The sequence below is a fragment of the Pygocentrus nattereri genome, chromosome 6 (assembly GCF_015220715.1).
Source record: "Pygocentrus nattereri isolate fPygNat1 chromosome 6, fPygNat1.pri, whole genome shotgun sequence".
NCBI lineage: Eukaryota > Metazoa > Chordata > Actinopteri > Characiformes > Serrasalmidae > Pygocentrus > Pygocentrus nattereri.
In genome coordinates this window covers 2,240,201-2,266,214 of record NC_051216.1, presented here as the reverse complement: position 1 = coordinate 2,266,214, position 26,014 = coordinate 2,240,201, and the positions used below count along the sequence as shown (strand labels likewise).

General features: G+C 45.2%; 1 protein-coding gene across 1 annotated transcript in view; it reads right to left on the bottom strand.

The window, feature by feature from the left end:
* Window positions 1–26,014, bottom strand: part of LOC108414332 (uncharacterized protein DDB_G0287625-like) — a 126,685-nt gene that overhangs the window by 29,620 nt on the left and 71,051 nt on the right. The window contains exons 23-34 of the mRNA XM_037538962.1: window positions 22,205–22,249; window positions 20,813–20,857; window positions 19,983–20,027; window positions 15,805–15,849; window positions 14,414–14,458; window positions 13,584–13,628; window positions 9,406–9,450; window positions 8,015–8,059; window positions 7,185–7,229; window positions 3,558–3,602; window positions 2,167–2,211; window positions 1,337–1,381 (exon numbers count right to left, since the gene is read on the bottom strand). Of these exons, the coding sequence (XP_037394859.1) occupies window positions 1,337–1,381; window positions 2,167–2,211; window positions 3,558–3,602; window positions 7,185–7,229; window positions 8,015–8,059; window positions 9,406–9,450; window positions 13,584–13,628; window positions 14,414–14,458; window positions 15,805–15,849; window positions 19,983–20,027; window positions 20,813–20,857; window positions 22,205–22,249 (540 nt within the window). The remainder of the gene's footprint in view (window positions 1–1,336; window positions 1,382–2,166; window positions 2,212–3,557; window positions 3,603–7,184; window positions 7,230–8,014; window positions 8,060–9,405; window positions 9,451–13,583; window positions 13,629–14,413; window positions 14,459–15,804; window positions 15,850–19,982; window positions 20,028–20,812; window positions 20,858–22,204; window positions 22,250–26,014) is intronic.

Here is a 26,014-nt window from a genome sequence, read left to right as displayed (position 1 = left end):
ACCTTTTTTGCCTGTCGGAACCTGTTGAGGCGGGAGTCCTTCAGGCCATCCAGTCCCTAAAGGCCTCTTTCTTCAGGTTGACTGCCTTCCTCACCACTGGTGTCTATCAAGAAGTTCTTGGGTTACTGCCCTGACAGGCATCCTCAAGCTTTTGGCCAGAGCTTCACCCAGCAGTTTCCACAATGGAGGTTTTGAACAGGGTCCATACAGACTCCATGTCCATGAGAAAAGATCTCCCGGAGGTGGGAGTTGAAATTATTCAAAACAGGGGCCTCCGACCGTCATTCCCAGCACACCCTTATTATTCACTTGGGCCTACCGGGTCTGACCATCAGTCTTCCCTGCCATCTGATCCATCTCACCACCAGATGGGGATTAGTTGACAGCTCAGCACCTCTCTTCACCTGAGTGCCCAGTACATATGGTCCCAAGTCAGAGGAAACGACAACAAAGTCAATCATTGACCTTTGGGCCAAGGAGCTCTGATATCATGTACACTTCTGAACATCCTTGTGATCAAACTTGGAGTTCGTTATGGACAATCCATGCCTGTCACAGAGGCCCAATAACAATTGACCATTCGAGTTTAGATCGGCCAGGCCATTCTTCCTAATCACGCCTCTCCAGGTCTCCCAGTCATTGCCAACTTAAGCATTGAAGTTTCCCAGTAAGACTATGGAGTCTGTCATTAGGACCCTTTCCAGACCCCCCCACTTGCTCCAAGAAGGCCGAATAGTCTGACCTGTTGATTGGTGCATAAGGACACAAAATAGTAGGAGTTTTCCTCATCAAGGGCCTCCCTGCAATATCCCACTGCCTATATGACACTGCACTGCTCGCCCATGCTGGACCTTGTGGGTGGTGGGCCAACATGGTCTCCCCACATTGCCTCTTCGGGCTGAGCCTGGCCTGGTTATGTGGGCTGCCCAGCCACCAGGCGCTTGCCGAGGGAAGCTACCCCCAGCCTGGCTCTAGGGTAGGTCCAGGTGACCCTCTCCTGGGAACGGTACACAATTGTCTGTGTCAATTTTTCATGGAGGGTTTTTGGACTCTGTTTGTTTTTAATTACGTAAACAGAGAAGGTAAGGCACGTACGGGTTGAATGGAGGTTCTATAGGTAAGAAATCATTTGTTTAAATTGGGACATTTTCCAAAACATAAAGATTCCAAAACCATGCTGATTTTGTTGCCCAAAAACAGTGATATATGACAAACCATGGGCTCACTGTATTATTGCATCCCTAGTGGTGACCCTAGGTGATTTGTCCAGCATGAGATTCTAGAGTTCTCTCAGCATAATTACACCGTGAAAGAGTAGAGAGTAAATATTACACACCGTAGCATTTGGAGTGTTTCCATCTGGCGCAGCATCTTTTGAATTCTACAAAAATAAAGCAATTCAAGGTTAGATGATTGATGTCTGCCTTATTTGTAGTTTTCCCTGCAATATCACATATTTGGCAACAAGGATTACAAAGGATTGTGACCAGAATGGGTGTGAGAATATTGTGGTGTGCAATTAAGAACATCCCCAGCAAACAGCAGAGTGAGGAGGTAGCCAGCACACAGGACTGCAGGGACAATGTTCGCTTAGACCTACCAGTGATTGTCTGAAAATGGAAATGAGCATGGAAGGGTCTGTGTCTCCTTTTGATAGCAATTTTCATTTATGGGAGGAATATTGTGATATATTAGAGTATATTTTCCTGGCTAATGATGTTGCCAATAGAACTGTGAAGGCAAATTTATGTTAAAGTATCGTTGTTTTACATATTGTTTTTGTTTCTCTTCAAGGTTAGTGTTTTACATGTTGTACATAATTCAATCAAACTGGAAATGTCTTCAGAATAGACCCAACAGATTCCTTTAGTGTAGTATTAGAGTCTTTGTTTTTGTAAATTGCTTTTGCTGACTCCTGGCTTTCCTGATCTGGATGCAATACGTTATGTATATAGATAGAAATTATTATCTGAAAGAGACTTAGAAAAACCTTAAATGTCTATCTTGGTCACATTTGCCTGGATTTTTCAAGTTCAGCAGCAAATTAAACTAGGCAGGTACAATGTAATGACCCTAGGTGCAATTTTTTAATTTGTCCAGCAGGAGGTACTTAAGTTCTCTCAGCATAAATACGCTCTGAAAGAGCATTAAGAAAATATTACACACCGTAGCATTTGGAGTGTGTCCATCTGGCCTGGCCTCTTTTGAATCCTGCAAAAAATAAATTTAGCATTAGATGATTGATCAGTGCCTCATTTGTAGCTCCTCCTACAATATCACCTATTTGGGTGGTGATTATTACTGCAACGTGACAGTCTGTCGTTCTCTAAATAGCTGTGCTACTGTCCTGGTCATTCTAATCTGTATTCCATGGTGTAGCATGTGTAATAAGTGTTCTGAATGTTAATTCTGGGTTATTGCTCTCAGTCAGTAATTCTCTTGGTTATTCTGACAGTCTTTTATTGTGAAAGCAGAGCTAGCCTTTCTTCACTGTGTATGTGGTACAGTGGAAAGAACTGTGTCAGTTGAGAGCTGTAAGTGTCACAATGCAGACATGAGCTGAGGTAGAGCTCGCTATTAGCCTAAAGCCTTGCTGTCTGTATGGTGTGGCTGTGACCGACTACAGCCTTTAATAAAGCACAGTGACTTGTGCATACGCTGTGTCTGTTTAATACTGGACAACGCCACACTGCGATATGTCCATAGATAGAAGTTATCTGAAACAGGCTTGGGTGAAACCTAAAACGTCCTTGGGTGAAGTTCTTTAATTTGTCGAGCAGGAGGTGCTACAGTGTTCCCAGCATGATTACATTCTGAGAGGCTATAAAGAAAATGAACACACCAGAGTAGGCAAACTGCAATAATATAGAAGTTTAACATTAGGCGATTAGTCTCTGCCTTGTTTGTGGCTTGACCTATACTATCTATAATAGGTGACAAGGATTACAGTGGATTGCCACAGGAAGAATTGGGTGAAAGCGGTGGCATGCAATTAAAAAGAGTCCTAGCAAAATGCACAGTGTGAAGCTTTCTGCAAAAGCCAAATTAAAAATACAAGGAACTGCTTAAATTCATCGCCCATGCTGGACCTTGTGGGTGGTGGGCCAACATGGTCTCCCCACATTGCCTCTTCGGGCTGAGCCTGGCCTGGTTATGTGGGCTGCCGGCCACCAGGCGCTTGCCGAGGGAAGCTACCCCCCAGCCTGGCTCTAGGGTAGGTCCTGGTGACCCTCTCCTGGGCAGGGTACACAAGAGGGTTTTTGGATTCTATTTAGTTGTTTTTAATTACGTAAACAGAGAAGGTAAGGCACGTACGGGTTGAATGGAAAGATTCTATAGGTAAGAAATCATTTGTTTAATTTGGGACATTTTCCAAAACATAAAGATTCCAAAACCATGCTGTTTTGTTGCCCAAAAACAGTGATATATGACAAACCATGGGCTCACTGTATTATTGCATCCCTAGTGGTGACCCTAGGTGATTTGTCAAGCATGAGATTCTAGAGTTCTCTCAGCATAATTACACCGTGAAAGAGTAGAGAGAAAATATTACACACCGTAGCATTTGGAGTGTGTCCATCTGGCCTGGCATCTTTTGAATCCTGCAGAAAATCAATTTAGCATTAGATGATTGATCTGTGCCTCATTTGTAGCTCCTCCTACAATATCACCTATTTGGGTGGTGATGATTACAATCATGATTATTGCATCATGACAGTCTGTCGTTCTCTAAAAACAGAGTGTGAAGCTTTCTGCAAAAGCCCAATTGAAAGTACAAGGAACTGCTTAAAGCTCATTTTACCCATAAACCAAATAAAATTGTGTAGACATTTAAGTTCAGTCTTAAAACTTAAGTTCAGTTTTAGCAGAAGTTGATTTAACATTTGAGAAAGCTTTCCACTCAGTGGAATCCGCCATCAAAAACCTCAAAGAACTACAGCAAAACTTTATTGAAAACTCAGTATGTACAACTCAGATATATATAGGGCATATGGCAGTTCATTAGGTGTTCTCCACATAGTCCAGTGTACAGCAGAAAGAGCAGACCAGCTACAGATGTAAAGGACCACATTTAGCAGCTGAATGCTGGATTGACCTGGAGCTGGGTCCACACACCAGTGCTGGTGCTCCACATTGACATGCAGAGGTGCTCAATGAAGCTGTTCAAGTCCTCGGTGTGTCTCAGTGCCCCACTCTGTATTTTTTTCCTGGAAAGATTTGACATTAAAGCCATAGGGAGATCACAGGAAGCCACAGTAGATCACAATAGCTTTGTATTCAAACCCAGAAATGAAGACTTTTGTTTAGGTAAACAGGCAAATGCTAAAACTATGTTACATCAGCCAAGGTTACTGTCCTATCTTTTTAAGCTTTATTTAATTAGATTTTTTACTACTATAGTGTAAAAAAGAACTTGAGTCTAACTGTTATTGATTCTCTGTTAGCATTCTACAGCAGTGCTCTGCTACATGATGCTATGCGATGCAGCATGTCTGGTGTTTGGAGGCCTTTACAGTATCCCCTGACATTGAAAATGACTTGACACGGATGTTAAGTTCATCATCCTCATCATCATCATCACCGCTAACCATTTTGTCTAGATAGGGTCGCAGTACCAGTTGAGAGAGCAGAGAATCCCAGACGACTCTGTCCCCCGCAACTTCCTCCAGCTCATTCCCAGCGACTCCAAGCCGCTCCCAGGCCAACTTGGAGATATAATCCTCTATTGGGTCTTAGGACAACCCCAGGGTCTTGTCCCGGTAGGCCGTGCCTGGTACACCCCCACCGGGAGGCTTCAAGAGGGCATCCGGATCAGATGCCCGAACCACCTCAGCTGGCTCCTCTAAGTGGGGAGGAGTAGTGGCTCTACTCGGAGCTCCTCCCGGATGACTGATCTCCTAACCCTATCAAATAGTGTGTAGCCCGCCCTCCTGCAAAGAAAGCTCATTTCTGCCGCTGGTATTTGTGATCTCGTTCTTTCGGTCTTTACCCACAGCTCATGACCACAAGTGAGGATTGTGATGTAGACCAACTGGTAAACAGAGAGCTTCATCTTATTGCTCAGCTCTCTCTTCACCACTACAGTCCAATACAGTGACCACATTACTGCTGCTGCCTATCCCAGCCTGGGGCCGATCTCACGATAACTCTTTCCATCACTTGTGAACAAGACACCAAGATACTTAAACTTCTCCACCTAGGGGGAAGTCCTTTCCGCTTACCTGGAGTGGGCATGCCCTCCTTTTCCGGGCTTAGACCATAGACTCAGACTTGGAGGTGCTGATTGGCATACCAACCTCTTCACACTCAGCTGCAAACTGCTCCAGTGAGCACTGGAGGCATCCATGTGATCCAGCCAAAAGAACAACATCATCTGCAAATAGCAGAGACGCTACCCTCTGGCCTCCACACACAATGCCTTCCTGAACCCAGCTACGCCTTCACATTCTCTCCATGAAGATCACGAACAGGATTGGAGACAGGGCACAACCCTGGCAGAGTCCAAAGATAACACTGAGTTTGACTTAATGTCGAGTATACGAACACAGTTCTCTCTCTCTGGGAGCACAGAGAATGAATGACCCACAGTAGTAGCCCCCACAACCCATACTCCTGGAGGTCCTCCCACAAGATAACTCAGAGAATATGGTCGTAAACCTTCTCCAAATCCACAAAACACATGTAGACTGGGTTGGCAACCTTCCATGGCCCCTCAACAATCTGTAATAGGGTGAAAAGCTGGTCCATTGTTCCACGGCCGGGACATAATCTGCATTGTTCCTCCTCAATCTGAGGTTCAACTATAGGTCAAAGTCTCCTTTCCAGCACCTTGGCATAGACTTTCCAAGGGAGGCTGAGCAGTGTGATCCCCCAATATTTGGCACACACTATTTAGTCCCCCTTTTTAAAAATATGGAGCACCACCCCAGTGTGCCAGTCCAATGGTGCTGTTCCCGAGGTCCATGCAATATTGTAGAGGCGTGTTAGCAATGACACCCCCAGAATATCCAGAGCCTTAAGCATCTCTGGATGAATCTTGTCCACCTCCGGTGCCTTGCTAGTGAGGAGCTTGCCCACTACATCTGAGACCTCCACCAGGGAAATGGAATTTCACATGCCAGAAACCTCTGGCCCTGACTATCGTAAGGGAGGCATGTCTGCTGAATTAAGGAGTTCCTCAAAGTGCTCCTCCCGCCAACCGACAATATTCTCATTTGAAGTCAAAGTTTCTCCACCCTTGCCAAATACAGCTTGGGCGCGGTCACCCCAACTGCTCCTGAGTCACTGGACAGTTGTCCAGATCCTCCTTGATGCTGAACAAAGGACTTTTTCGATGGCTTCACCAAACTTCTCCCATGCCCTGGACTTTGCGTCTGCCACCACTGCGGCTTCCACCTTTTTTGCCTGTCGGAACCTGTTGAGGCGGGAATCCTTCAGGCCATCCAGTCCCTAAAGGCCTCTTTCTTCAGGTTGACTGCCTTCCTCACCACTGGTGTCTATCAAGAAGTTCTTGGGTTACTGCCCTGACAGGCATCCTCAAGCTTTTGGCCAGAGCTTCACCCAGCAGTTTCCACAATGGAGGTTTTGAACAGGGTCCATACAGACTCCATGTCCATGAGAAAAGATCTCCCGGAGGTGGGAGTTGAAATTATTCAAAACACTGCCTATATGACACTGCACTGCTCGCCCATGCTGGACCTTGTGGGTGGTGGGCCAACATGGTCTCCCCACATTGCCTCTTCGGGCTGAGCCTGGCCTGGTTATGTGGGCTGCCCAGCCACCAGGCGCTTGCCGAGGGAAGCTACCCCCAGCCTGGCTCTAGGGTAGGTCCAGGTGACCCTCTCCTGGGAACGGTACACAATTGTCTGTGTCGATTTTTCATGGAGGGTTTTTGGACTCTGTTTGTTTTTAATTACGTAAACAGAGAAGGTAAGGCACGTACGGGTTGAATGGAGGTTCTATAGGTAAGAAATCATTTGTTTAAATTGGGACATTTTCCAAAACATAAAGATTCCAAAACCATGCTGATTTTGTTGCCCAAAAACAGTGATATATGACAAACCATGGGCTCACTGTATTATTGCATCCCTAGTGGTGACCCTAGGTGATTTGTCCAGCATGAGATTCTAGAGTTCTCTCAGCATAATTACACCGTGAAAGAGTAGAGAGTAAATATTACACACCGTAGCATTTGGAGTGTTTCCATCTGGCGCAGCATCTTTTGAATTCTACAAAAATAAAGCAATTCAAGGTTAGATGATTGATGTCTGCCTTATTTGTAGTTTTCCCTGCAATATCACATATTTGGCAACAAGGATTACAAAGGATTGTGACCAGAATGGGTGTGAGAATATTGTGGTGTGCAATTAAGAACATCCCCAGCAAACAGCAGAGTGAGGAGGTAGCCAGCACACAGGACTGCAGGGACAATGTTCGCTTAGACCTACCAGTGATTGTCTGAAAATGGAAATGAGCATGGAAGGGTCTGTGTCTCCTTTTGATAGCAATTTTCATTTATGGGAGGAATATTGTGATATATTAGAGTATATTTTCCTGGCTAATGATGTTGCCAATAGAACTGTGAAGGCAAATTTATGTTAAAGTATCGTTGTTTTACATATTGTTTTTGTTTCTCTTCAAGGTTAGTGTTTTACATGTTGTACATAATTCAATCAAACTGGAAATGTCTTCAGAATAGACCCAACAGATTCCTTTAGTGTAGTATTAGAGTCTTTGTTTTTGTAAATTGCTTTTGCTGACTCCTGGCTTTCCTGATCTGGATGCAATACGTTATGTATATAGATAGAAATTATTATCTGAAAGAGACTTAGAAAAACCTTAAATGTCTATCTTGGTCACATTTGCCTGGATTTTTCAAGTTCAGCAGCAAATTAAACTAGGCAGGTACAATGTAATGACCCTAGGTGCAATTTTTTAATTTGTCCAGCAGGAGGTACTTAAGTTCTCTCAGCATAAATACGCTCTGAAAGAGCATTAAGAAAATATTACACACCGTAGCATTTGGAGTGTGTCCATCTGGCCTGGCCTCTTTTGAATCCTGCAAAAAATAAATTTAGCATTAGATGATTGATCAGTGCCTCATTTGTAGCTCCTCCTACAATATCACCTATTTGGGTGGTGATTATTACTGCAACGTGACAGTCTGTCGTTCTCTAAATAGCTGTGCTACTGTCCTGGTCATTCTAATCTGTATTCCATGGTGTAGCATGTGTAATAAGTGTTCTGAATGTTAATTCTGGGTTATTGCTCTCAGTCAGTAATTCTCTTGGTTATTCTGACAGTCTTTTATTGTGAAAGCAGAGCTAGCCTTTCTTCACTGTGTATGTGGTACAGTGGAAAGAACTGTGTCAGTTGAGAGCTGTAAGTGTCACAATGCAGACATGAGCTGAGGTAGAGCTCGCTATTAGCCTAAAGCCTTGCTGTCTGTATGGTGTGGCTGTGACCGACTACAGCCTTTAATAAAGCACAGTGACTTGTGCATACGCTGTGTCTGTTTAATACTGGACAACGCCACACTGCGATATGTCCATAGATAGAATTTATCTGAAACAGGCTTGGGTGAAACCTAAAACGTCCTTGGGTGAAGTTCTTTAATTTGTCGAGCAGGAGGTGCTACAGTGTTCCCAGCATGATTACATTCTGAGAGGCTATAAAGAAAATGAACACACCAGAGTAGGCAAACTGCAATAATATAGAAGTTTAACATTAGGCGATTAGTCTCTGCCTTGTTTGTGGCTTGACCTATACTATCTATAATAGGTGACAAGGATTACAGTGGATTGCCACAGGAAGAATTGGGTGAAAGCGGTGGCATGCAATTAAAAAGAGTCCTAGCAAAATGCACAGTGTGAAGCTTTCTGCAAAAGCCAAATTAAAAATACAAGGAACTGCTTAAATTCATCGCCCATGCTGGACCTTGTGGGTGGTGGGCCAACATGGTCTCCCCACATTGCCTCTTCGGGCTGAGCCTGGCCTGGTTATGTGGGCTGCCGGCCACCAGGCGCTTGCCGAGGGAAGCTACCCCCCAGCCTGGCTCTAGGGTAGGTCCTGGTGACCCTCTCCTGGGCAGGGTACACAAGAGGGTTTTTGGATTCTATTTAGTTGTTTTTAATTACGTAAACAGAGAAGGTAAGGCACGTACGGGTTGAATGGAAAGATTCTATAGGTAAGAAATCATTTGTTTAATTTGGGACATTTTCCAAAACATAAAGATTCCAAAACCATGCTGTTTTGTTGCCCAAAAACAGTGATATATGACAAACCATGGGCTCACTGTATTATTGCATCCCTAGTGGTGACCCTAGGTGATTTGTCAAGCATGAGATTCTAGAGTTCTCTCAGCATAATTACACCGTGAAAGAGTAGAGAGAAAATATTACACACCGTAGCATTTGGAGTGTGTCCATCTGGCCTGGCATCTTTTGAATCCTGCAGAAAATCAATTTAGCATTAGATGATTGATCTGTGCCTCATTTGTAGCTCCTCCTACAATATCACCTATTTGGGTGGTGATGATTACAATCATGATTATTGCATCATGACAGTCTGTCGTTCTCTAAAAACAGAGTGTGAAGCTTTCTGCAAAAGCCCAATTGAAAGTACAAGGAACTGCTTAAAGCTCATTTTACCCATAAACCAAATAAAATTGTGTAGACATTTAAGTTCAGTCTTAAAACTTAAGTTCAGTTTTAGCAGAAGTTGATTTAACATTTGAGAAAGCTTTCCACTCAGTGGAATCCGCCATCAAAAACCTCAAAGAACTACAGCAAAACTTTATTGAAAACTCAGTATGTACAACTCAGATATATATAGGGCATATGGCAGTTCATTAGGTGTTCTCCACATAGTCCAGTGTACAGCAGAAAGAGCAGACCAGCTACAGATGTAAAGGACCACATTTAGCAGCTGAATGCTGGATTGACCTGGAGCTGGGTCCACACACCAGTGCTGGTGCTCCACATTGACATGCAGAGGTGCTCAATGAAGCTGTTCAAGTCCTCGGTGTGTCTCAGTGCCCCACTCTGTATTTTTTTCCTGGAAAGATTTGACATTAAAGCCATAGGGAGATCACAGGAAGCCACAGTAGATCACAATAGCTTTGTATTCAAACCCAGAAATGAAGACTTTTGTTTAGGTAAACAGGCAAATGCTAAAACTATGTTACATCAGCCAAGGTTACTGTCCTATCTTTTTAAGCTTTATTTAATTAGATTTTTTACTACTATAGTGTAAAAAAGAACTTGAGTCTAACTGTTATTGATTCTCTGTTAGCATTCTACAGCAGTGCTCTGCTACATGATGCTATGCGATGCAGCATGTCTGGTGTTTGGAGGCCTTTACAGTATCCCCTGACATTGAAAATGACTTGACACGGATGTTAAGTTCATCATCCTCATCATCATCATCACCGCTAACCATTTTGTCTAGATAGGGTCGCAGTACCAGTTGAGAGAGCAGAGAATCCCAGACGACTCTGTCCCCCGCAACTTCCTCCAGCTCATTCCCAGCGACTCCAAGCCGCTCCCAGGCCAACTTGGAGATATAATCCTCTATTGGGTCTTAGGACAACCCCAGGGTCTTGTCCCGGTAGGCCGTGCCTGGTACACCCCCACCGGGAGGCTTCAAGAGGGCATCCGGATCAGATGCCCGAACCACCTCAGCTGGCTCCTCTAAGTGGGGAGGAGTAGTGGCTCTACTCGGAGCTCCTCCCGGATGACTGATCTCCTAACCCTATCAAATAGTGTGTAGCCCGCCAACCTGCAAAGAAAGCTCATTTCTGCCGCTGGTATTTGTGATCTCGTTCTTTCGGTCTTTACCCACAGCTCATGACCACAAGTGAGGATTGTGATGTAGACCAACTGGTAAACAGAGAGCTTCATCTTATTGCTCAGCTCTCTCTTCACCACTACAGTCCAATACAGTGACCACATTACTGCTGCTGCCTATCCCAGCCTGGGGCCGATCTCACGATAACTCTTTCCATCACTTGTGAACAAGACACCAAGATACTTAAACTTCTCCACCTAGGGGGAAGTCCTTTCCGCTTACCTGGAGTGGGCATGCCCTCCTTTTCCGGGCTTAGACCATAGACTCAGACTTGGAGGTGCTGATTGGCATACCAACCTCTTCACACTCAGCTGCAAACTGCTCCAGTGAGCACTGGAGGCATCCATGTGATCCAGCCAAAAGAACAACATCATCTGCAAATAGCAGAGACGCTACCCTCTGGCCTCCACACACAATGCCTTCCTGAACCCAGCTACGCCTTCACATTCTCTCCATGAAGATCACGAACAGGATTGGAGACAGGGCACAACCCTGGCAGAGTCCAAAGATAACACTGAGTTTGACTTAATGTCGAGTATACGAACACAGTTCTCTCTCTCTGGGAGCACAGAGAATGAATGACCCACAGTAGTAGCCCCCACAACCCATACTCCTGGAGGTCCTCCCACAAGATAACTCAGAGAATATGGTCGTAAACCTTCTCCAAATCCACAAAACACATGTAGACTGGGTTGGCAACCTTCCATGGCCCCTCAACAATCTGTAATAGGGTGAAAAGCTGGTCCATTGTTCCACGGCCGGGACATAATCTGCATTGTTCCTCCTCAATCTGAGGTTCAACTATAGGTCAAAGTCTCCTTTCCAGCACCTTGGCATAGACTTTCCAAGGGAGGCTGAGCAGTGTGATCCCCCAATATTTGGCACACACTATTTAGTCCCCCTTTTTAAAAATATGGAGCACCACCCCAGTGTGCCAGTCCAATGGTGCTGTTCCCGAGGTCCATGCAATATTGTAGAGGCGTGTTAGCAATGACACCCCCAGAATATCCAGAGCCTTAAGCATCTCTGGATGAATCTTGTCCACCTCCGGTGCCTTGCTAGTGAGGAGCTTGCCCACTACATCTGAGACCTCCACCAGGGAAATGGAATTTCACATGCCAGAAACCTCTGGCCCTGACTATCGTAAGGGAGGCATGTCTGCTGAATTAAGGAGTTCCTCAAAGTGCTCCTCCCGCCAACCGACAATATTCTCATTTGAAGTCAAAGTTTCTCCACCCTTGCCAAATACAGCTTGGGCGCGGTCACCCCAACTGCTCCTGAGTCACTGGACAGTTGTCCAGATCCTCCTTGATGCTGAACAAAGGACTTTTTCGATGGCTTCACCAAACTTCTCCCATGCCCTGGACTTTGCGTCTGCCACCACTGCGGCTTCCACCTTTTTTGCCTGTCGGAACCTGTTGAGGCGGGAATCCTTCAGGCCATCCAGTCCCTAAAGGCCTCTTTCTTCAGGTTGACTGCCTTCCTCACCACTGGTGTATATCAGGGTGTTCTTGAGTTACTGCCCTGAGAGGCATCCTCAAGCTTTTGGCCAGAGCTTCACCCAGCAGCTTCCACAATGGAGGTTTTGAACAGGGTCCATACAGTCTCCATGTCCATGAGAAAAGATCTCCTGTAGGTGGGAGTTGAAATTATTCAAAACAGGGGCCTCCGACCATCATTCCCAGCACACCCTTATTATTCACTTGGGCCTACCGGGTCTGACCATCAGTCTTCCCTACCATCTGATCCAACTCACCACCAGATGTGGATCAGTTGACAGCTCAGCACCTCTCTTTACCCGAGTGCTCAGTACATATGGTTCAGAGTCAGATGAAACGACAACAAAGTCAGTCATTGACCTTTGAGCCAAGGAGCTCTGATATCATGTACACTTGTGAACATCCTTGAGATCAAACTTGGTGTTCGTTATGGACAATCCATGCCTGGCACAGAGGCCCAAACACAATTGACCATTCGAGTTTAGATCGGCCAGGCCATTCTTCCTAATCACACCTCTCCAGGTCTCCCAGTCATTGCCAACTTAAGCATTGAAGTCTCCCAGTAAGACTATGGAGTCTGTCGGCAGTACCCTTTCCAGACCCCCCCACTTGCTCCAAGAAGGCTGAATACTCTGATCTGTCGATTGGTGCATAAGGACACAAAATAGTAGGAGTTTTCCTCATCAAGGGCCTCCCTGCAATATCCCACTGCCTATATGACACTGCACTGCTCGCTCATGCTGGACCTTGTGGGTGGTGGGCCAACGTGGTCTCCCCACATTGCCTCTTCAGGCTGAGCCTGGCCTGGTTATGTGGGCTGCCCGGCCACCAGGTGCTTGCCGAGGGAAGCTACCCCCCGGCCTGGCTCTAGGGTAGGTCCAGGTGACCCTCTCCTGGGCACGGTACACAATTGTCTGTGTCGATTTTTCATGGAGGGTTTTTGGACTCTATTTGTTTGTTTTTAATTACGTAAACAGAGAAGGTAAGGCACGTACGGGTTGAATGGAGGTTCTATAGGTAAGAAATCATTTGTTTAAATTGGGACATTTTCCAAAACATAAAGATTCCAAAACCATGCTGATTTTGTTGCCCAAAAACAGTGATATATGACAAACCATGGGCTCACTGTATTATTGCATCCCTAGTGGTGACCCTAGGTGATTTGTCCAGCATGAGATTCTAGAGTTCTCTCAGCATAATTACACCGTGAAAGAGTAGAGAGTAAATATTACACACCGTAGCATTTGGAGTGTTTCCATCTGGCGCAGCATCTTTTGAATTCTACAAAAATAAAGCAATTCAAGGTTAGATGATTGATGTCTGCCTTATTTGTAGTTTTCCCTGCAATATCACATATTTGGCAACAAGGATTACAAAGGATTGTGACCAGAATGGGTGTGAGAATATTGTGGTGTGCAATTAAGAACATCCCCAGCAAACAGCAGAGTGAGGAGGTAGCCAGCACACAGGACTGCAGGGACAATGTTCGCTTAGACCTACCAGTGATTGTCTGAAAATGGAAATGAGCATGGAAGGGTCTGTGTCTCCTTTTGATAGCAATTTTCATTTATGGGAGGAATATTGTGATATATTAGAGTATATTTTCCTGGCTAATGATGTTGCCAATAGAACTGTGAAGGCAAATTTATGTTAAAGTATCGTTGTTTTACATATTGTTTTTGTTTCTCTTCAAGGTTAGTGTTTTACATGTTGTACATAATTCAATCAAACTGGAAATGTCTTCAGAATAGACCCAACAGATTCCTTTAGTGTAGTATTAGAGTCTTTGTTTTTGTAAATTGCTTTTGCTGACTCCTGGCTTTCCTGATCTGGATGCAATACGTTATGTATATAGATAGAAATTATTATCTGAAAGAGACTTAGAAAAACCTTAAATGTCTATCTTGGTCACATTTGCCTGGATTTTTCAAGTTCAGCAGCAAATTAAACTAGGCAGGTACAATGTAATGACCCTAGGTGCAATTTTTTAATTTGTCCAGCAGGAGGTACTTAAGTTCTCTCAGCATAAATACGCTCTGAAAGAGCATTAAGAAAATATTACACACCGTAGCATTTGGAGTGTGTCCATCTGGCCTGGCCTCTTTTGAATCCTGCAAAAAATAAATTTAGCATTAGATGATTGATCAGTGCCTCATTTGTAGCTCCTCCTACAATATCACCTATTTGGGTGGTGATTATTACTGCAACGTGACAGTCTGTCGTTCTCTAAATAGCTGTGCTACTGTCCTGGTCATTCTAATCTGTATTCCATGGTGTAGCATGTGTAATAAGTGTTCTGAATGTTAATTCTGGGTTATTGCTCTCAGTCAGTAATTCTCTTGGTTATTCTGACAGTCTTTTATTGTGAAAGCAGAGCTAGCCTTTCTTCACTGTGTATGTGGTACAGTGGAAAGAACTGTGTCAGTTGAGAGCTGTAAGTGTCACAATGCAGACATGAGCTGAGGTAGAGCTCGCTATTAGCCTAAAGCCTTGCTGTCTGTATGGTGTGGCTGTGACCGACTACAGCCTTTAATAAAGCACAGTGACTTGTGCATAAGCTGTGTCTGTTTAATACTGGACAACGCCACACTGCGATATGTCCATAGATAGAAGTTATCTGAAACAGGCTTGGGTGAAACCTAAAACGTCCTTGGGTGAAGTTCTTTAATTTGTTGAGCAGGAGGTGCTACAGTGTTCCCAGCATGATTACATTCTGAGAGGCTATAAAGAAAATGAACACACCAGAGTAGGCAAACTGCAATAATATAGAAGTTTAACATTAGGCGATTAGTCTCTGCCTTGTTTGTGGCTTGACCTATACTATCTATAATAGGTGACAAGGATTACAGTGGATTGCCACAGGAAGAATTGGGTGAAAGCGGTGGCATGCAATTAAAAAGAGTCCTAGCAAAATGCACAGTGTGAAGCTTTCTGCAAAAGCCAAATTAAAAATACAAGGAACTGCTTAAATTCATCGCCCATGCTGGACCTTGTGGGTGGTGGGCCAACATGGTCTCGCCACATTGCCTCTTCGGGCTGAGCCTGGCCTGGTTATGTGGGCTGCCGGCCACCAGGCGCTTGCCGAGGGAAGCTACCCCCCAGCCTGGCTCTAGGGTAGGTCCTGGTGACCCTCTCCTGGGCAGGGTACACAAGAGGGTTTTTGGATTCTATTTAGTTGTTTTTAATTACGTAAACAGAGAAGGTAAGGCACGTACGGGTTGAATGGAAAGATTCTATAGGTAAGAAATCATTTGTTTAAATTGGGACATTTTCCAAAACATAAAGATTCCAAAACCATGCTGTTTTGTTGCCCAAAAACAGTGATATATGACAAACCATGGGCTCACTGTATTATTGCATCCCTAGTGGTGACCCTAGGTGATTTGTCAAGCATGAGATTCTAGAGTTCTCTCAGCATAATTACACCGTGAAAGAGTAGAGAGAAAATATTACACACCGTAGCATTTGGAGTGTGTCCATCTGGCCTGGCATCTTTTGAATCCTGCAGAAAATCAGTTTAGCATTAGATGATTGATCTGTGCCTCATTTGTAGCTCCTCCTACAATATCACCTATTTGGGTGGTGATGATTACAATCATGATTATTGCATCATGACAGTCTGTCGTTCTCTAAAAACAGAGTGTGAAGCTTTCTGCAAAAGCCCAATTGAAAGTACAAGGAACTGCTTAAAGCTCATTTTACCCATAAACCAAATAAAATTGTGTAGACATTTAAGTTCAGTCTTAAAACTTAAGTTCAGTTTTAGCAGAAGTTGATTTAACATTTGAGAAAGCTTTCCACTCAGTGGAATCCGCCATCAAAAACCTCAAAGAACTACAGCAAAACTTTATTGAAAACTCAGTATGTACAACTCAGATATATATAGGGCATATGGCAGTTCATTAGGTGTTCTCCACATAGTCCAGTGTACAGCAGAAAGAGCAGACCAGCTACAGATGTAAAGGACCACATTTAGCAGCTGAATGCTGGATTGACCTGGAGCTGGGTCCACACACCAGTGCTGGTGCTCCACATTGACATGCAGAGGTGCTCAATGAAGCTGTTCAAGTCCTCGGTGTGTCTCAGTGCCCCACTCTGTATTTTTTTCCTGGAAAGATTTGACATTAAAGCCATAGGGAGATCACAGGAAGCCACAGTAGATCACAATAGCTTTGTATTCAAACCCAGAAATGAAGACTTTTGTTTAGGTAAACAGGCAAATGCTAAAACTATGTTACATCAGCCAAGGTTACTGTCCTATCTTTTTAAGCTTTATTTAATTAGATTTTTTACTACTATAGTGTAAAAAAGAACTTGAGTCTAACTGTTATTGATTCTCTGTTAGCATTCTACAGCAGTGCTCTGCTACATGATGCTATGCGATGCAGCATGTCTGGTGTTTGGAGGCCTTTACAGTTTCCCCTGACATTGAAAATGACTTGACACGGATGTTAAGTTCATCATCCTCATCATCATCATCACCGCTAACCATTTTGTCTAGATAGGGTCGCAGTACCAGTTGAGAGAGCAGAGAATCCCAGACGACTCTGTCCCCCGCAACTTCCTCCAGCTCATTCCCAGCGACTCCAAGCCGCTCCCAGGCCAACTTGGAGATATAATCCTCTATTGGGTCTTAGGACAACCCCAGGGTCTTGTCCCGGTAGGCCGTGCCTGGTACACCCCCACCGGGAGGCTTCAAGAGGGCATCCGGATCAGATGCCCGAACCACCTCAGCTGGCTCCTCTAAGTGGGGAGGAGTAGTGGCTCTACTCGGAGCTCCTCCCGGATGACTGATCTCCTAACCCTATCAAATAGTGTGTAGCCCGCCAACCTGCAAAGAAAGCTCATTTCTGCCGCTGGTATTTGTGATCTCGTTCTTTCGGTCTTTACCCACAGCTCATGACCACAAGTGAGGATTGTGATGTAGACCAACTGGTAAACAGAGAGCTTCATCTTATTGCTCAGCTCTCTCTTCACCACTACAGTCCAGTACAGTGACCACATTACTGCTGCTGCCTATCCCAGCCTGGGGCCGATCTCACGATAACTCTTTCCATCACTTGTGAACAAGACACCAAGATACTTAAACTTCTCCACCTAGGGGGAAGTCCTTTCTGCTTACCTGGAGTGGGCATGCCCTCCTTTTCCGGGCTTAGACCATAGACCCAGACTTGGAGGTGCTGATCGGCATACCAACCTCTTCACACTCAGCTGCAAACTGCTCCAGTGAGCACTGGAGGCATCCATGTGATCCAGCCAAAAGAACAACATCATCTGCAAATAGCAGAGACGCTACCCTCTGGCCTCCACACACAATGCCTTCCTGAACCCAGCTACGCCTTCACATTCTCTCCATGAAGATCACGAACAGGATTGGAGACAGGGCACAACCCTGGCAGAGTCCAAAGATAACACTGAGTTTGACTTAATGTCGAGTATACGAACACAGTTCTCTCTCTCTGGGAGCACAGAGAATGAATGACCCACAGTAGTAGCCCCCACAACCCATACTCCTGGAGGTCCTCCCACAAGATATCTCAGAGAATATGGTCGTAAACCTTCTCCAAATCCACAAAACACATGTAGACTGGGTTGGCAACCTTCCATGGCCCCTCAACAATCTGTAATAGGGTGAAAAGCTGGTCCATTGTTCCACGGCCGGGACATAATCTGCATTGTTCCTCCTCAATCTGAGGTTCAACTATAGGTCAAAGTCTCCTTTCCAGCACCTTGGCATAGACTTTCCAAGGGAGGCTGAGCAGTGTGATCCCCCAATATTTGGCACACACTATTTAGTCCCCCTTTTTAAAAATATGGAGCACCACCCCAGTGTGCCAGTCCAATGGTGCTGTTCCCGAGGTCCATGCAATATTGTAGAGGCGTGTTAGCAATGACACCCCCAGAATATCCAGAGCCTTAAGCATCTCTGGCTGAATCTTGTCCACCTCCGGTGCCTTGCTAGTGAGGAGCTTGCCCACTACATCTGAGACCTCCACCAGGGAAATGGAATTTCACATGCCAGAAACCTCTGGCCCTGACTATCGTAAGGGAGGCATGTCTGCTGAATTAAGGAGTTCCTCAAAGTGCTCCTCCCGCCAACCGACAATATTCTCATTTGAAGTCAAAGTTTCTCCACCCTTGCCAAATACAGCTTGGGCGCGGTCACCCCAACTGCTCCTGAGTCACTGGACAGTTGTCCAGATCCTCCTTGATGCTGAACAAAGGACTTTTTCGATGGCTTCACCAAACTTCTCCCATGCCCTGGACTTTGCGTCTGCCACCATTGCGGCTTCCACCTTTTTTGCCTGTCGGAACCTGTTGAGGCGGGAATCCTTCAGGCCATCCAGTCCCTAAAGGCCTCTTTCTTCAGGTTGACTGCCTTCCTCACCACTGGTGTATATCAGGGTGTTCTTGAGTTACTGCCCTGAGAGGCATCCTCAAGCTTTTGGCCAGAGCTTAACCCAGCAGCTTCCACAATGGAGGTTTTGAACAGGGTCCATACAGTCTCCATGTCCATGAGAAAAGATCTCCTGGAGGTGGGAGTTGAAATTATTCAAAACAGGGGCCTCCGACCATCATTCCCAGCACACCCTTATTATTCACTTGGGCCTACCGGGTCTGACCATCAGTCTTCCCTACCATCTGATCCAACTCACCACCAGATGTGGATCAGTTGACAGCTCAGCACCTCTCTTTACCCGAGTGCTCAGTACATATGGTTCAGAGTCAGATGAAACAACAACAAAGTCAGTCATTGACCTTTGAGCCAAGGAGCTCTGATATCATGTACACTTGTGAACATCCTTGAGATCAAACTTGGTGTTCGTTATGGACAATCCATGCCTGGCACAGAGGCCCAAACACAATTGACCATTCGAGTTTAGATCGGCCAGGCCATTCTTCCTAATCACACCTCTCCAGGTCTCCCAGTCATTGCCAACTTAAGCATTGAAGTCTCCCAGTAAGACTATGGAGTCTGTCGGCAGTACCCTTTCCAGACCCCCCCACTTGCTCCAAGAAGGCTGAATACTCTGATCTGTCGATTGGTGCATAAGGACACAAAATAGTAGGAGTTTTCCTCATCAAGGGCCTCCCTGCAATATCCCACTGCCTATATGACACTGCACTGCTCGCTCATGCTGGACCTTGTGGGTGGTGGGCCAACGTGGTCTCCCCACATTGCCTCTTCAGGCTGAGCCTGGCCTGGTTATGTGGGCTGCCCGGCCACCAGGTGCTTGCCGAGGGAAGCTACCCCCCGGCCTGGCTCTAGGGTAGGACCAGGTGACCCTCTCCTGGGCACGGTACACAATTGTCTGTGTCGATTTTTCATGGAGGGTTTTTGGACTCTATTTGTTTGTTTTTAATTACGTAAACAGAGAAGGTAAGGCACGTACGGGTTGAATGGAGGTTCTATAGGTAAGAAATCATTTGTTTAAATTGGGACATTTTCCAAAACATAAAGATTCCAAAACCATGCTGATTTTGTTGCCCAAAAACAGTGATATATGACAAACCATGGGCTCACTGTATTATTGCATCCCTAGTGGTGACCCTAGGTGATTTGTCCAGCATGAGATTCTAGAGTTCTCTCAGCATAATTACACCGTGAAAGAGTAGAGAGTAAATATTACACACCGTAGCATTTGGAGTGTTTCCATCTGGCGCAGCATCTTTTGAATTCTACAAAAATAAAGCAATTCAAGGTTAGATGATTGATGTCTGCCTTATTTGTAGTTTTCCCTGCAATATCACATATTTGGCAACAAGGATTACAAAGGATTGTGACCAGAATGGGTGTGAGTATATTGTGGTGTGCAATTAAGAACATCCCCAGCAAACAGCAGAGTGAGGAGGTAGCCAGCACACAGGACTGCAGGGACAATGTTCGCTTAGACCTACCAGTGATTGTCTGAAAATGCAAATGAGCATGGAAGGGTCTGTGTCTCCTTTTGATAGCAATTTTCATTTATGGGAGGAATATTGTGATATATTAGAGTATATTTTCCTGGCTAATGATGTTGCCAATAGAACTGTGAAGGCAAATTTATGTTAAAGTATCGTTGTTTTACATATTGTTTTTGTTTCTCTTCAAGGTTAGTGTTTTACATGTTGTACATAATTCAATCAAACTGGAAATGTCTTCAGAAAAGACCCAACAGATTCCTTTAGTGTAGTATTAGAGTCTTTGTTTTTGTAAATTGCTTTTGCTGACTCCTGGCTTTCCTGATCTGGATGCAATACGTTATGTATATAGATAGAAATTATTATCTGAAAGAGACTTAGAAAAACCTTAAATGTCTATCTTGGTCACATTTGCCTGGATTTTTCAAGTTCAGCAGCAAATTAAACTAGGCAGGTACAATGTAATGACCCTAGGTGCAATTTTTAAATTTGTCCAGCAGGAGGTACTTAAGTTCTCTCAGCATAAATGCGCTCTGAAAGAGCATTAAGAAAATATTACACACCGTAGCATTTGGAGTGTGTCCATCTGGCCTGGCCTCTTTTGAATCCTGCAAAAAATAAATTTAGCATTAGATGATTGATCAGTGCCTCATTTGTAGCTCCTCCTACAATATCACCTATTTGGGTGGTGATTATTACTGCATCGTGACAGTCTGTCGTTCTCTAAATAGCTGTGCTACTGTCCTGGTCATTCTAATCTGTATTCCATGGTGTAGCATGTGTAATAAGTGTTCTGAATGTTAATTCTGGGTTATTGCTCTCAGTCAGTAATTCTCTTGGTTATTCTGACAGTCTTTTATTGTGAAAGCAGAGCTAGCCTTTCTTCACTGTGTTTGTGGTACAGTGGAAAGAACTGTATCAGTTGAGAGCTGTAAGTGTCACAATGCAGACATGAGCTGAGGTAGAGCTCGCTATTAGCCTAAAGCCTTGCTGTCTGTATGGTGTGGCTGTGACCGACTACAGCCTTTAATAAAGCACAGTGACTTGTGCATAAGCTGTGTCTGTTTAATACTGGACAACGCCACACTGCGATATGTCCATAGATAGAAGTTATCTGAAACAGGCTTGGGTGAAACCTAAAACGTCCTTGGGTGAAGTTCTTTAATTTGTCGAGCAGGAGGTGCTACAGTGTTCCCAGCATGATTACATTCTGAGAGGCTATAAAGAAAATGAACACACCAGAGTAGGCAAACTGCAATAATATAGAAGTTTAACATTAGGCGATTAGTCTCTGGCTTGTTTGTGGCTTGACCTATACTATCTATAATAGGTGACAAGGATTACAATGGATTGCCACAGGAAGGATTGGGTGAAAGCGGTGGCATGCAATTAAAAAGAGTCCTAGCAAAATGCACAGTGTGAAGCTTTCTGCAAAAGCCAAATTAAAAATACAAGGAACTGCTTAAATTCATCGCCCATGCTGGACCTTGTGGGTGGTGGGCCAACATGGTCTCCCCACATTGCCTCTTCGGGCTGAGCCTGGCCTGGTTATGTGGGCTGCCGGCCCCCAGGCGCTTACAGAGGGAAGCTACCCCCCAGCCTGGCTCTAGGGTAGGTCCTGGTGACCCTCTCCTGGGCAGGGTACACAAGAGGGTTTTTGGATTCTATTTAGTTGTTTTTAATTACGTAAACAGAGAAGGTAAGGCACGTACGGGTTGAATGGAAAGATTCTATAGGTAAGAAATCATTTGTTTAAATTGGGACATTTTCCAAAACATAAAGATTCCAAAACCATGCTGTTTTTGTTGCCCAAAAACAGTGATATATGACAAACCATGGGCTCACTGTATTATTGCATCCCTAGTGGTGACCCTAGGTGATTTGTCAAGCATGAGATTCTAGAGTTCTCTCAGCATAATTACACCGTGAAAGAGTAGAGAGAAAATATTACACACCGTAGCATTTGGAGTGTGTCCATCTGGCCTGGCATCTTTTGAATCCTGCAGAAAATAAATTTAGCATTAGATGATTGATCTGTGCCTCATTTGTAGCTCCTCCTACAATATCACCTATTTGGGTGGTGATGATTACAATCATGATTATTGCATCATGACAGTCTGTCGTTCTCTAAAAACAGAGTGTGAAGCTTTCTGCAAAAGCCCAATTGAAAGTACAAGGAACTGCTTAAAGCTCATTTTACCCATAAACCAAATAAAATTGTGTAGACATTTAAGTTCAGTCTTAAAACTTAAGTTCAGTTTTAGCAGAAGTTGATTTAACATTTGAGAAAGCTTTCCACTCAGTGGAATCCGCCATCAAAAACCTCAAAGAACTACAGCAAAACTTTATTGAAAACTCAGTATGTACAACTCAGATATATATAGGGCATATGGCAGTTCATTAGGTGTTCTCCACATAGTCCAGTGTACAGCAGAAAGAGCAGACCAGCTACAGATGTAAAGGACCACATTTAGCAGCTGAATGCTGGATTGACCTGGAGCTGGGTCCACACACCAGTGCTGGTGCTCCACATTGACATGCAGAGGTGCTCAATGAAGCTGTTCAAGTCCTCGGTGTGTCTCAGTGCCCCACTCTGTATTTTTTTCCTGGAAAGATTTGACATTAAAGCCATAGGGAGATCACAGGAAGCCACAGTAGATCACAATAGCTTTGTATTCAAACCCAGAAATGAAGACTTTTGTTTAGGTAAACAGGCAAATGCTAAAACTATGTTACATCAGCCAAGGTTACTGTCCTATCTTTTTAAGCTTTATTTAATTAGATTTTTTACTACTATAGTGTAAAAAAGAACTTGAGTCTAACTGTTATTGATTCTCTGTTAGCATTCTACAGCAGTGCTCTGCTACATGATGCTATGCGATGCAGTATGTCTGGTGTTTGGAGGCCTTTACAGTTTCCCCTGACATTGAAAATGACTTGACACGGATGTTAAGTTCATCATCCTCATCATCATCATCACCGCTAACCATTTTGTCTAGATAGGGTCGCAGTACCAGTTGAGAGAGCAGAGAATCCCAGACGACTCTGTCCCCCGCAACTTCCTCCAGCTCATTCCCAGCGACTCCAAGCCGCTCCCAGGCCAACTTGGAGATATAATCCTCTATTGGGTCTTAGGACAACCCCAGGGTCTTGTCCCGGTAGGCCGTGCCTGGTACACCCCCACCGGGAGGCTTCAAGAGGGCATCCGGATCAGATGCCCGAACCACCTCAGCTGGCTCCTCTAAGTGGGGAGGAGTAGTGGCTCTACTCGGAGCTCCTCCCGGATGACTGATCTCCTAACCCTATCAAATAGTGTGTAGCCCGCCAACCTGCAAAGAAAGCTCATTTCTGCCGCTGGTATTTGTGATCTCGTTCTTTCGGTCTTTACCCACAGCTCATGACCACAAGTGAGGATTGTGATGTAGACCAACTGGTAAACAGAGAGCTTCATCTTATTGCTCAGCTCTCTCTTCACCACTACAGTCCAGTACAGTGACCACATTACTGCTGCTGCCTATCCCAGCCTGGGGCCGATCTCACGATAACTCTTTCCATCACTTGTGAACAAGACACCAAGATACTTAAACTTCTCCACCTAGGGGGAAGTCCTTTCCGCTTACCTGGAGTGGGCATGCCCTCCTTTTCCGGGCTTAGACCATAGACTCAGACTTGGAGGTGCTGATTGGCATACCAACCTCTTCACACTCAGCTGCAAACTGCTCCAGTGAGCACTGGAGGCATCCATGTGATCCAGCCAAAAGAACAACATCATCTGCAAATAGCAGAGACGCTACCCTCTGGCCTCCACACACAATGCCTTCCTGAACCCAGCTACGCCTTCACATTCTCTCCATGAAGATCACGAACAGGATTGGAGACAGGGCACAACCCTGGCAGAGTCCAAAGATAACACTGAGTTTGACTTAATGTCGAGTATACGAACACAGTTCTCTCTCTCTGGGAGCACAGAGAATGAATGACCCACAGTAGTAGCCCCCACAACCCATACTCCTGGAGGTCCTCCCACAAGATATCTCAGAGAATATGGTCGTAAACCTTCTCCAAATCCACAAAACACATGTAGACTGGGTTGGCAACCTTCCATGGCCCCTCAACAATCTGTAATAGGGTGAAAAGCTGGTCCATTGTTCCACGGATGGGACATAATCTGCATTGTTCCTCCTCAATCTGAGGTTCAACTATAGGTCAAAGTCTCCTTTCCAGCACCTTGGCATAGACTTTCCAAGGGAGGCTGAGCAGTGTGATCCCCCAATATTTGGCACACACTACTTAGTCCCCCTTTTTAAAAATATGGAGCACCACCCCAGTGTGCCAGTCCAATGGTGCTGTTCCCGAGGTCCATGCAATATTGTAGAGGCGTGTTAGCAATGACACCCCCAGAATATCCAGAGCCTTAAGCATCTCTGGATAAATCTTGTCCACCTCCGGTGCCTTGCTAGTGAGGAGCTTGCCCACTACATCTGAGACCTCCACCAGGGAAATGGAATTTCACATGCCAGAAACCTCTGGCCCTGACTATCGTAAGGGAGGCATGTCTGCTGAATTAAGGAGTTCCTCAAAGTGCTCCTCCCGCCAACCGACAATATTCTCATTTGAAGTCAAAGTTTCTCCACCCTTGCCAAATACAGCTTGGGCGCGGTCACCCCAACTGCTCCTGAGTCACTGGACAGTTGTCCAGATCCTCCTTGATGCTGAACAAAGGACTTTTTCGATGGCTTCACCAAACTTCTCCCATGCCCTGGACTTTGCGTCTGCCACCATTGCGGCTTCCACCTTTTTTGCCTGTCGGAACCTGTTGAGGCGGGAATCCTTCAGGCCATCCAGTCCCTAAAGGCCTCTTTCTTCAGGTTGACTGCCTTCCTCACCACTGGTGTATATCAGGGTGTTCTTGAGTTACTGCCCTGAGAGGCATCCTCAAGCTTTTGGCCAGAGCTTCACCCAGCAGCTTCCACAATGGAGGTTTTGAACAGGGTCCATACAGTCTCCATGTCCATGAGAAAAGATCTCCTGTAGGTGGGAGTTGAAATTATTCAAAACAGGGGCCTCCGACCATCATTCCCAGCACACCCTTATTATTCACTTGGGCCTACCGGGTCTGACCATCAGTCTTCCCTACCATCTGATCCAACTCACCACCAGATGTGGATCAGTTGACAGCTCAGCACCTCTCTTTACCCGAGTGCTCAGTACATATGGTTCAGAGTCAGATGAAACGACAACAAAGTCAGTCATTGACCTTTGAGCCAAGGAGCTCTGATATCATGTACACTTGTGAACATCCTTGAGATCAAACTTGGTGTTCGTTATGGACAATCCATGCCTGGCACAGAGGCCCAAACACAATTGACCATTCGAGTTTAGATCGGCCAGGCCATTCTTCCTAATCACACCTCTCCAGGTCTCCCAGTCATTGCCAACTTAAGCATTGAAGTCTCCCAGTAAGACTATGGAGTCTGTCGGCAGTACCCTTTCCAGACCCCCCCACTTGCTCCAAGAAGGCTGAATACTCTGATCTGTCGATTGGTGCATAAGGACACAAAATAGTAGGAGTTTTCCTCATCAAGGGCCTCCCTGCAATATCCCACTGCCTATATGACACTGCACTGCTTGCCCATGCTGGACCTTGTGGGTGGTGGGCCAACGTGGTCTCCCCACATTGCCTCTTCAGGCTGAGCCTGGCCTGGTTATGTGGGCTGCCCGGCCACCAGGTGCTTGCCGAGGGAAGCTACCCCCCGGCCTGGCTC